We start from the raw sequence: 12,755 nt of genomic DNA on the forward strand, positions 1-12,755 counted from the left end.
CATCATCACCATCACCATCATCATCCTCACCATCATCACCATCACCATGATCACAACAATCATCATCACCCCATCACCATCATCATCACCATAATCACCAACATCACCATCATCATCATCATCATCCTCACCATCATCACCATTACCACCACCATCCTCACCCTCACCATCATCACAACAATCATCATCAACCCCATCACCATCATCATCATCACCATCACCATCATAACCACCATCACCATCACCACCACCATCATTGTCATCATCATCACCACCATCACCATCATCATCATCACCACCATCATCATCCTCACCATCATCACCACCACCATCATCATCATCACTATCATTGTCATTAGATTGTAAGTTCCTTGAGAGCAGGGATTTTCTTTTGCCTCTTTTTGTATTCCAAATGCTTTTTGCTTCCATACTGGCTGGCACATACTAGGAATTTGATAAATGTTCATTGAATTGCATTAAATTACTGTTATATTTGCCTTTCCAGCTTGGTAAGCATCATGGGAACCTGTGCCCTATTAGCAGATCCTCAGAGAAGAACCCAAGGTTACCTCCACACTAAGATGAGGAATCAGAACATTTAGACAGTGCCACTAATCCAATTCTGAAACAATGCAGAGCTTTGTGTAAACCCTGTGGGGGCATGGGTCACATCTCTTGTCAATTGAATTAACTATAATTCACACTGTTTATTTCATCTCATTTAACAACATTCCTTAAAGATGCAGAAAAGTAGGTGCCTTAACACCCATTTTGCTTAGAGCAAAATGAAGATGGCCCTAGACTTCAAATTTTCTGGTTTTCTGACCCCACCACACTCCCATCTCATTCTGACTTCTTATTATAAAAGTCCATATTTTAAGACAATAACCCAAACAAGCGGACTTTAGATGAGTAGTTAGTTTAGTTCATCTGACTGTAGGATTACATAAGTGACTCAGGATTAGCAAAATTGCAGATGACCCAAAAAGGCCATAGAAATGCACAGTGGGCATTTAACTAGACTACAGCCAGCTGCTTGTGTGCTAAGGGAGGTCACTGAGGTCACTGAGTCCAAACCTTTCATTTTATAAACAAGGAAACGGAGACCCAGAAAAGTGAGGTGATGTATCCTTGGTCCTCCAGCTTGTAAGAACTGGAGGTAGAATTTAACCCAGGTCTTTCTGACTTCAAGGTCAGTGCCCCAGCCACTAGACCACACTGCCTTGTGCCCAAGTTGTGACAGGAGACATCATGAAGGATATGTATGACTGGAACACATACAGTCGATGGGTTTAAGTGACAAAAATGAGGATTAAGAGATTAATAAGAGTAACAGAACTCCAAATGGGAAGACTTCAGTGACCATCTGGTCCCAGCAGGGCCTAAAATGTCCCTGCTGTAATATACTTGACAAATGGTCATCTGGCCTTTGCTTAAAGACCTCCAGGGAGGACAAATCCATGACAAATGAGATATATTAGGCACTTGACAAGCCTATGTCACTGTTAAGTATTATCATTACCTCTTGGAATCAGACACACCCCATTTTGGGATTGCTCTCTTTGCTAGGAATGGACCCAATTCCAACAGGACCCTTGAATAGCATGAATAGTCTATTAAAATAACCAAAGGAAGTCCACTGACTGGGAGGCTTTATGAAAAAACATGGCTAAGTATTCTTAGTATAGAATGGGAGGGTGAGGAATAGGCTGCAATCAGCACTAGTGAAGGGGGCGCTCATGTTGGTGAGGCAACAGCTCCACTGGGAAAGTATTTGAACCTTGAGAATGAGGGCAGGGAGTGAATGACCAGGAGGGCTCAGAGAAGAAACACAGGAAAACTTACTGGGGTCAGGGGCCTTTTCCAGTTCCTTGATTTGCTCCCGTAGTTCAGACAGGGCCTTTTTCTGGCGCTGAATGGTTTCCTCATGTCGAAGCCCTTTGCATTTAGTCCCTAGTTCAATGAAGGATGAAGCCTGTGTTTTGGAATTATGAAGAGATCAGCTTTATTCTAGATGAGAATTATCTCACTCTCCAAGAAGCCACAACAGTCCCACTTCATTGGAGACACATTGTCCCGGAGCACATGAAAAATAGCATCACAGGCACTTCAGAGAAGAGAGGAAGGCTCGAGTTGAGACAGCAAGACGGCATTGGGGAGGAACTTCATCTTTCCTGGGGACCCAAAGGAAGCCCTCTGATCCCCATCCAGGGCTCATGGGGGTGCAGTATGGCAGAGAGACAAAAGCCTTGGGTTTGGAGTTACAGAATCAGACTCAGACATGGAATGGATCTTTGAGGCCATCAAGTTCAACCTTCTTATTTTAGAGATAAGGAAACTGAAGCACAGAGAAAGCTCAGGGTCACATAACTAGTAAGTATCTGAGGCTAGATTTGAAATCAGATCTGAATGACCCTGAGTCCAGCATTGTCACCCAGGTAAATAGGTGGCACAGTGATTCGAATGGCAGGCTTGGGATCAGGAAGACAAGTTCAAATCCAACCTCAGGCCCTTACTGTCAGCATGACCTTGGGTAAGCCACTTAACTTCTGCCTGCCTCAATTTTCTCAATTGTAAGACAGGGAAAATATTTTCACCTACTTCCTCTGTATGTTGTGAGGGTCACATGAGGCAATATTTGTAAAGCTCTTAGCACAGCACATGGCACATAGTAGGTGCTTATTCTTTTCCCTTCTCTGGGACAGCTAGGTGGTACAGTGGATAAAGTGCTGGGCCTAGACTCAGGAAGACTCATCAGACACTTCCCAGCTGTGTGACCCTGGCCAAGTCACTTCACCCTGTTTGCCTGAGTTTCTTCATTTATAAAATGAGCTAGGGAAGGAAATGGCAAACCACTTCAGTATCTTTGCTGGGAAAATCCCAAATGGAGTCACAAAAATACACATCCCTTCCCCCAGTTAGCTTGCTGAAGGATAAAAGATGAAAGATGAAAGCCTTCTCTTGCTTAGACAGTCAAGAGGACTTGAGTTCAAATACAGGGGTCGATGTGCAACCTTGAGCAAGTACTTTCCCCTCTCTAAGCTTTGGTTTTCTCCTCTGTAGAACGAGGGGGCTGGACTTGATGTTCTCTCCAAAGTTTCTTCCTGCTCTCACTTCTATGACCCTAAAAAAGCATGGCTCTCTTAAGAACTTCAAGCCTCATGGCAGATAAGGTGGTGCGAAGCCAAGGAAGCAATTTAACTCCCCTAAAAATGCTGCTGACATCTTATTTTGATCCCCATTGGCTATTTCCGGTTTTCTGAGCCTCAGCTTACTTATCTTGGGGGATGATTTAAGTCTCCATCCTTTTGGTACCCAAACACGGAGCCTCATTCTACAATACTTTGGACTAATTTATTTGGCAAAAGCCTGCCTCTTGAATGATGATCATACCCCCTGCTTTGCCTGCCCACCAACCATAGATGAAGCTGTTGTTGCTTTCCAGTCATGTCTGACTCTTCATGGACATAGTATGCCAATACTCTCCCTTGGGTTTTCTTGGCAAAGATATTGGAGTCGTTTGCCATTTCCTTCTCCAATGGATTAAGGCAAATAGAGGTGAAGTGACTTGCCCAGGGTCACACAGCTAGTGGGTCTCTGAAGCTGGATTTACTATAGCCCAGTATTGCATCCACTAAGTCATCTAACTGCCTCCAAGGCAAAAAGAGGTTAAGTGATTTGCCCAAGGTCACACAGCTAGTGAGAGTCTGAGGCTATATTTGAACTCGGTTCTTCCTGACTCTATCCACTGAAGTATCTAGCTGCTCCTTACTGAAGCTGTACCCAGTGCCTATTCAGGGGAGAAATTAGCCTGTTAAGTGACTTAGCAGGCATCCTGGAAACTTGGTTTCCTTTCACTTAGCCAAAGAGAAAATTATCCATCTTGGGTAATTTTGACCCGAAATGACTCAAGATCTTCCAAAGGAATAGGCCCTGACCTAGGGGAATGGGGCCAAAAACCAAAGAATGTTTAAACCCACTGAAGTTGGAAAGGAAGAAAAAGTAATAGCTGGGGGTTTTCTTCCATCATTTCCCTGGCCAGGATCAGACCTTCTGGTTCCTGCCCATGGGACCTTCTGGCTTTGGCAGGGGTGAGAAGAGGGAAAGGAGAAGGAATACAGGTAGAGAGATTGGGTGAAGAGGAAGGAAAGGAGGGGCCCAGAGGAAGAGGAGAAGGAGGGGGCAAAGAAGAGGAGGAGGGAAAAAAGGGAGGAATCATTCCTGAGCTTTTGGCATCAGCACCAAAATGCAAGATACTGTGCATCTGAGTCCTCTTCACTTTTAGTCTTAAATAAAGTCTTTCTCTACCTTCCCCGCCCCCCCCCCTTTAGCTTTTCCAAAGATTCCATTGGTTGTGATTTTACTTCCCTGCTTCGAAAAATCACACTGAATTTCCATCTAAGAGGAGCTTTGAAACAGACAAATTCTGGTTCTGCCATTAATCAACTGTATGATCTTGGGCAAATCATATCATCCCTTTGAGTCTCAGATGCCTCATCTGCAAAATAAGGGGGTTAGGCTAGATGGCCTCTAAGATCCTTCCTTGTAACACTAATATATGACCCTGTGTCTTATTCTATATCATTATTAGGCAATAAATTGGTGTAAATGGTTGCCCAACTTTTAACCAAGTGAATTTATTTTACTGACCCTTGAAAGGTGGAAGAGATTTATCTCAACAGCAGAGGGGATACCAGTCTTTCCTTGTGAACCATTATGGCAGAAATGAAAGAAGTCAAGACAATGTCTACAGTCAAGAGATAAAACCAATGTGCTATGCAAAGGCAGCACCCAAGGGATCTGTGTCAAGTGGGAAGCCAATGTTTTGAAAAACATTTTCACTCAGAACCACATATAGCTAAGCCAAGATCTAGAACATAGGTAGACAGAACCAGAATAGCTAAAATAAGGTCTAGAATAGGGGTGGGGAACCTGTGGAATCGAGGTCACGTGTGGCCTTCTTGGTACAGCCTTTTGACCCAGTGCAAGTTTTACAGAACAAATCCTTTTATTGAGGGAATTTCTTCTGTGAAGTTTGGAGTCAAAGGGCAACACTTGAGGACCTAGAGGGCCACATATGGCCCTGAGGCCCCAGGTTCCCCACCCTTGCCTTAGCCAATTTTACCTTAGAAAGAAAGGAGAGTGAGTTTAGAATACAGAGTTAGAAGAGGCTTCTCTGTTTTGTTTCCCATTCCTGCCTCTCCCCTCTCCAGCGCCCCCCGCCCTCCCCTTCTAGCCCACCTTCCTATTTGCCTGTGGCTAGAGCCTGGGTGGGGGTAGCCAGGTTGCTAGAGCTGAGCCTCAGGGCCATGGCTAGATTTTAAGTAATTTCCCCAGCTCGAGTTAGCTTTGAGAGAGTGAAGTGAGACATTGCTTTGTGTGCTGGCTCCCATGCTGAGTAACGGCAGAGGCTGCCACAACCCGGCTGTGGCTGGCTTTATTGCATGTGGCTATTGTCAGGGTCAGGGGAAAGACGCCAAGGAGCAAAGGAAAAAAAATTTCCTGAGACATTTGGTCTGGCTTCTGAATGTTGACTCAAAAGGTTTTATTTTAGGTACCTTGAATTTCATTTCCATAAAGCCTTCAGTCTAACCAGGTTGGGAAATAAACATTTATCTGTCCTGTCTGTGGCAGAAAAAGCTAACGCCTGGGGGTGGGACTGCATCCTACAATGACCTTATTAAGGACAATTTTTAGCAACACAAGACCAGCAATAGGGGTCTGTGTGTCTCCTTCTTGCAATGAAGAAACCTCTTTCCAAAACTGTTTTTCCTGACTTTCTTTACTCCTCTTTCCTGAAGCAAAGGGTTGGAAGGACCTCAGAGTCTTCCTAGGATCATAGCTCCAGAGCTGGGAGGGATTTGGATATAATCGAACACAAATTATACAGAAGAGGAAACTGAGCCCCACAGAAAGAAGGTGATTTGCCCAAGGTCATATAGGAAACCAGGTTGTCCAAATCCACCTTTCCATTGCATCAACTCTCTCTCCTCCCAAACCATAAATAAATGTACTGAAATCCTGGATTTCAGCATACTGGGTGAGGACATTTCCTCTAATTAATTCAGATGAGTATTTTCTCTGTAACTTAGAGTTGCCTAGAACACTGGGAAGTTTAATGACTTGCCCAGGCACATGCGTCTGGCCAGACTTAGAATGCAGGTCTCCCTGGCTTTGAGGTCAGCTCTCTGACCACTCCACAAGCCTGCTTCCATGTTTTCTGTGCTCTAGACAAACTACACTAATCACTGACTTCTGCTCTCCTTTTCTCCTCTCTTGCTTCTACCTTTGGTCATGGTTTCACTCATAATTCAAATGGATTCTCAGCCAAGTCCCCTGTTTCTAACTTTTGTCTTCCCTTCCCTCAAGGACCAGCTCAGCGGCCACCATTCTTCCATAAAGTCTGCCCTTATTCTCTTAATTAGAAGTGATTTTTTGCTCCTCATATATTTTGGGGCACTTTGTTGGACTGCTCCTATGAACCTACTCATTCAAAGATCTGGACCATAGCCCTTTATGTACATGTCTCATGCCTTGCAAATGTCACTACCATCATAATGCCTTTATCTTCAGGCATCTCTCCCTCATTCCCTTTCCTCCTTAAGGAAGCTCCTTGAGGGTAGGGCATTTCTCATCTTTTCATTCTCACTGCCTCATAATCAAAGCAGCAAGCATTTACTAAGTACCTACTATGTGTCAGATCCTGTGCTAGGTGCTGAGGGAGTATGATGCTAGCAGTGGTATAATGGGGAAAGCAATAGCTTTGGATTCAGACGACTGAGGTTCAAATCTCCCCTCAGTCATGTGACCCTTGGCAAGATGTATCTCTGGGCTCCCATTTCTTCATCTGTTAGTTAAGTAAGGGGGTTTTACAAGATAGTCTCAGAGGTCTGTCCTAGCTCTAGGTCTTGTACTCTTGATTCTTTTCTGGATATCAGTTTCCTTAATGTGAAATAGGGTGGGGGTAGAGGGTTTGGAATAGGTGGTCTCTAATTTTCCTTCCAGGTCTAAATCTATGATCCAGTGATCCTGTCCCTGAGATGCTTGAATTCTAATGGGGACTGGGAGGGGGAACAGCATGTACAGAGATAGATAATTATAAAATATATTAAAAGAATTGCTGGGGGTGGGGGAATAGGGAACAATTGATGAAGATTCTTAAGCTAGGGGCTATGAGCTTATATATATGTATACACACATATTTATCTCTGTCTCTGTTTATCTATCTCTATAACTATATATCTCTATTTTTATTTCTGTATTTCATCTCTCTCTCTCTCTCTCTCTCTCTCTCTCTTTCTATCTCTAGATGACTGAATTTCAATGTACTTGGTTTCCTTTGTAATACTCAGCATTTGATTTTAAGCATTTAAAACATGGTTCTAAGCAGGGCTCTATAGGCTTTACCAGCCTTCCTAAGAGGTCAGTGACAGAGAAGAGGGTAAGCAGCCCTGGGTTTGGGGGATCAGGAAGAACATGAGGACTTCTTATGCACAGTAGATGCTCTGTAAATATTTGGTGAATTTGATTGAATGGATAGTGATAGAAATCACTAAGCAAGCACATACTTTCTGTGTACTTGGGTCCCTACCAGCAGAAGGCCATGTAGTGGGGCTACTCACCTCTTGGTTAAAGATGTACGGGTCATTTTGGGTACCATCCACTTGTATCCCCACGTCACAAATGGTGCAGATCTTTTTGGTTTCTACAGAGATGGAGTTTCTACAGCCAGAGGGAATGGGAGGGGCTTTTTAATATGGAGCAACTGAATCAAGTTTAGGGGACCATAGACCCCTTTGGTAAATACCACACCCTGCAGATTCAGATAAGAGGGGACAAGGAGCTGTATTTCCACCCAAAACTGAAGGTGCTTAATGCTAAGGGGAGTGGAAGCTCCTTGAGGGCAGGAACCATTTTGTTTTGATCTTTGTGATCCTGGACCACAGTAGGAGACCCCTTCCCAACTACCCCTTGCTCCATGGCCTCAGGCATGTTGGTGAGCCCAGAAGGGACACTCTTTAGACTTTCCAGGATTCCATAGTGTCTTTTGGCTATGGGCATGCACCTTAGACACTCCTTTACGCTTTCAATCTCTTTGTTCTTCTTCTCCACCAGGTCGGACATCTGAATCAGCTTCTCCTTCAGCTCACTCAACTCATGCTCCTGTTGCTGAACCAGGAAGAGAGTCTGGCCCATCTCTGCTTTTAGCTGCTCATCATAATCAGCTGAAAGGGACAGGAAACCCCACACCTGAGAACCAGTACATGAATGGTGTAGCCAAATGTACATGGCCCATAATAACAGAAAAGACAGAGATACATCCTGAAGGTCATTCAGGGAATCACAGGACCCCAGATCCAGAGCTACCAGGGACCTCACAGGTCACCTACTCTAACCCCCTTCTTTTACAGATGAGGAGGAGGTAGAAAGGACCTCAGATGTCATTAGCCCAACTCTCTCTTTTTTTACAGATGTGGAAACTGAGGCCTGGGAGGTTTATGTAACTAATCAAGCATCTGGAAAATTTGGTTTTCTTTCATAAGATGAAAGGGAAAAGCTACTTGTATTGGCTGAGTCCAGTCAGAAATGATTTGAGGGATTTTCTGTAGGTGGAGATCCTGACCCAGGAGACCAAAACTCAGAGAATGTTTGAAAGGTTGAAGATAGGGAGAAAACCAGCAATGACTGGGCACCACCCTCTTCCATCAAAAATGACAATCTGCCTCTTAAACCTGACTATGCCCCCTCACTCCTGCCCACAGGACCTTCTATCTTTGTCAAGGTTGGAAGAAAAATAAAGTGGGGGGGGGGAGGGAGAATACAAAGGAGAAATAGACAGAAGAGCAAAGAGTGGAGGGGCATAAAGGGGGGGAATGCAAAAAGGGAGAGATGGAGGAAGAAGCAGGGAGAGGAGGGGATGGAGGAGGAGGAAAGGTCTGATGCAGAGCCTTTGGCATTGGCACAGAAATGGGAGAGCCCTGTTCTTCCTGTTCCTCCTCACTCACCCTCACCACCCCTTCCAACTTCAAGAACTGGTTTAACCACAAGATACAAAACACTGGACCTTCTGTCTGCTTAGAAGCAGAAGGTATGTCCCCCAAACTCTCTCTTTCCCTTAAAACAAAAAACAAACAAACAAATCAAGAACTGGATCTTAAACAAATAGAATCATCCTATCTGAACCAGAAGGATGGCCTAATGGCTTAAAGCCTGAAGGTCAATGAAGCTTGGGCACAGGATTTCTCTCTGCACTTCACTAAGATTCTACAATACTGGGATTTTCAGAACTACCTCAAGTCGAGATTGTTTCCTATAAGATAAGAACTATTTCAAGGTATCTCTTCAAGAATTTGCACCTAGAGGCAAACCATAATGTTTAAAGTTGGATAGAAATTGTTATAAGAGGGATCTGAAAGACTGGAATGTCAAAGCTGGGAGGGGCCTTAGAACATAGAATGACAGAGTTGAGAGAGGCCTTGGAACACAAGACGTCAGAGTTGGGGGTGGAGTGGGAGCATCCTTAGAACACAGAATGTCAGAGCTGAATAGGGCCTTAGAACACAGAATGTTACAGCTGGAAGGGAGCTTAGAACAGAGAATGTCAGAGCTGACGGTGGAGTGGGGGGCTTTAGAGCACAGTATCAGAGCTGGGAAGGGCCTTAGAACACAGGATATCAGAGCTGGAAGGGACCTGAGAACATAGACTGTTAGAGCTAGAAGAGAAAACATAAAATATCAGGCCTAGATGGGACCTTTGAACATAGGTGTCAAAGAATTCTCACATTTTATATATGAAGAAACTGAGGTCCAGAGAGGAAAACAAAGTATCACCACTTATCTCCAATAGTACCAGCAAACCTTGCAGTATGAGTGTTGATATAGGGGAAATATTCATTGTGTAGGATTTTCCCTTAGGTCCCTCACTATCAGAGTCAGAAAATTCTACACATGAGGCTGTGGATGTTAAATCCTCAGCAAAAGTCATATAAATGAAGAAAAGAAAGCATTTCACCAATGACTTTTAGCCACAGTGTTTTCATACACAAAGAAAGCTACTTTGCCTTCTTTTCCCCCTTATGGCATCTTGGGATCTTTAGTTGAATGGCCAAGTGTGTGTGTGGACATACCTTTTAATATAGATATCTTGGTTTGGCTTTTGGAAAGGTCTGTTTTTAGGGCGATGATGAGCTCATGCTGGGAGACGAGCTGTTTCTGGGCAACCATGAATTCTTCACTGAAACCAACAAAACAGGGTTAGATCAGTTCCAGTCCCATGTAGTTTCCTATGAAAAGGATCTGTCTCGAGGCAAGGTCTGGGAGACTACAAGGAGAATTCTGTTTGATTTTTTGAAAGCTTGATGAAGTCTTCCCAGGGTGTGTGTGTGTGTGTGTGTGTGTGTGTGTGTGTGTGTGTGCTTTACTAAATAGAGAAAGTCATTGGGTACCATACTGGGAAAACATTGGTTTTCCCATTGGAACAGAGGGCATGAAACAAACCCTTCATGGAATGAAAGGACTCATGGGACAAAGAATATCAAAGCAAGAAGGGATCTTAGAACATAAAATGTTAATGCTTAGAAGGGAGCTAGAACATGGAACATCAGAGCTAAGTAGCAACTTAGGACACAGACTGTTGGAACTGGAAGGGATCTTAGAATATGAAATATTAGAGCTGGGAGCAGTTTTTAGAACTGAAATGGTCATAAAACCTAGGATATCAGATCTGGGAGGCAACTTAGGGCATGGAATGTCAGATTTAGATAGAGTCTTAGAGATTATCTAGTACAATCTCATCATTTTATAATAGGAGAAACTGAGACCCAGAGAGGTGATGTGAGTGGCTAAATTCACACCAGTTGATCCTAGTTCTTAAAACCTGAGTAAATTTAGGGCTGAGGTTTGTTGTACAGCAAACAAAAGGGGTAGGAGAAGATAACTCTGCTATTGAGCACTAATGGTTTGGACTGATAATCCGCAGCGGACTGGTTCTATATGAGAAAAGATTCCACACATTCTATATGAGAAAAGATTCCACACATTCTGCAAAATGAATAAATAAATAAACTGGGCACTGAGTCAGGAAAATGGGTAAACTGATGTAGACTGAAGGAATTGACATCTTCTCTCAAAGTCAAGGATTGATCTGTCTCTTCAGTGACTGGAATTTAGTATTAAAATCAAGCATATAAGAAGACTGGCCAATGCCAAGGGACCTTATTTTATTGTTTAAATTTCTGACCAATTTCAGCCCATACTATCTCTTCCTTTACTATGGAATCCCTCAGAATAGGATCATAGCATTTACAGACAGAAGGGACTTTAGAGCATGGAATGTCAGAGTTGGGAGAGCCCTTAGAACATGGAATGTCAGGACTGGGAGGACCCTTAGAACACAGAATGTCAGAGCTGGAAGGACCCTTAGAACATGGAATGTCAGAGCTGGGAGGGCCCTTAGAACACAGGATATCAGAGCTGGGAGGGCTTTAGAAGGCATGCCTCTCTACTAGTGTTCTATAGTTTTTCTCCACAGGTACTGGGAATTTTCCTAAATAGAGTGCTAGCTTCCAGTGTGGAGGGAGACCATATTATCTTTTTAATTTTTTTCTCTTTTAGTGCACAGAAACTTTGAGGGTAGGGACTCTGTCTGATGTCTTTTGCCATAATGGAGCACCATGCCTTGATTCTACAGTACCAACTGCTTAAATATTTAATTGCTTGGAATCCAAGAAAAGCTTGCCAAATGAAACATTTAGCAATCTGAAACTTTACTTATTTCTCACAAGCTAGTAAATCTTCTGATGGACTTTTGTGTCCCATGATAGGAACTTGAGCTAACATAGAAAAAAAGTATAATATTCCTAAGGATACTTACATTAGATTGTCATATGACTTTCCAGTGACAAGAGTCTTTAGCAAAGGATCTTTCTGTATTTCCTTTTGAACTATTAAAGAAATGCACAATGATTTTAATCATTATACAAATCAGGGAATCAAAGTACTCTTGAGGTCACCTAGGTTAACCCAGAGGAAAATATAGACAGTCTATAACATCTCTGATAATTGGCTATGTTTGATGATCTCTAATGAAGGGGAAATTACTATGTTCTACTGTATCCCAAATGGCTTTTGGACAGCTCCCTTTTGTAAGAAGATTTTTCCTTAAAACATTGAGCCTAAATATCTGCTTCTCTACAATTTTGGTCCAGTGTTCTCAGTTCTTCCCTTTGGGTCCCATCAGAACAAATCTAATCCCTTACTCACATGGAGGTCCTTCAAATATTTGAGAACAGTCATCTGTCTCCTCTCCCCACCCCTAAACCTTTTCTTTTCCAGGCTAAATTATCCTGTTTTCAACTCTTCCTTATAGGGCATGGTATCCAGTCTTCTTACCACCTATTTTACCCTTCTCTGAAGTGTCCTTCCTGGAATAAGATGTGGTATCTAGAACCAATCACAATTCTCAAGATGAGCTATGATCAGGGAAGAGAACAGAGGGAATATTGCATCCTTTTTCCTGGAAGCCATAGTTCTTTTTTAAAATTTCTTTTTATTTTTTCTCTCTTTTTTATTTTTTAGTTTACGTCATTCGTTTCCACAAGATTTTGAGTTACAAATTTTCTCCCCAATTTTCCCTACCCACCACCCCACCACAGCTTTCCCACTGAATATCCCCTCCACCAATCTGCTCTCTCCCATATCTTCCCCCATCCCCCTTTCAACTTTCCAGTAGGGCACGATGGATCTCTATGACCCAA

General features: G+C 43.1%; 1 protein-coding gene across 1 annotated transcript in view; it reads right to left on the reverse strand.

The window, feature by feature from the left end:
- The window catches only part of FHAD1 (forkhead associated phosphopeptide binding domain 1), a 175,882-nt gene that overhangs the window by 36,512 nt on the left and 126,615 nt on the right, over window positions 1-12,755 (reverse strand). The window contains exons 19-23 of the mRNA XM_069079619.1: window positions 11,873-11,942; window positions 10,128-10,234; window positions 8,066-8,225; window positions 7,623-7,722; window positions 1,846-1,975 (exon numbers count right to left, since the gene is read on the reverse strand). Coding sequence (XP_068935720.1) covers window positions 1,846-1,975; window positions 7,623-7,722; window positions 8,066-8,225; window positions 10,128-10,234; window positions 11,873-11,942 — 567 coding nt within the window. The remainder of the gene's footprint in view (window positions 1-1,845; window positions 1,976-7,622; window positions 7,723-8,065; window positions 8,226-10,127; window positions 10,235-11,872; window positions 11,943-12,755) is intronic.

This window comes from Petaurus breviceps, unplaced genomic scaffold (genome assembly GCF_028583685.1).
Source record: "Petaurus breviceps papuanus isolate PSGF00001 unplaced genomic scaffold, PetGlider_PUasm1.0 91041, whole genome shotgun sequence".
Taxonomy (NCBI): domain Eukaryota; kingdom Metazoa; phylum Chordata; class Mammalia; order Diprotodontia; family Petauridae; genus Petaurus; species Petaurus breviceps.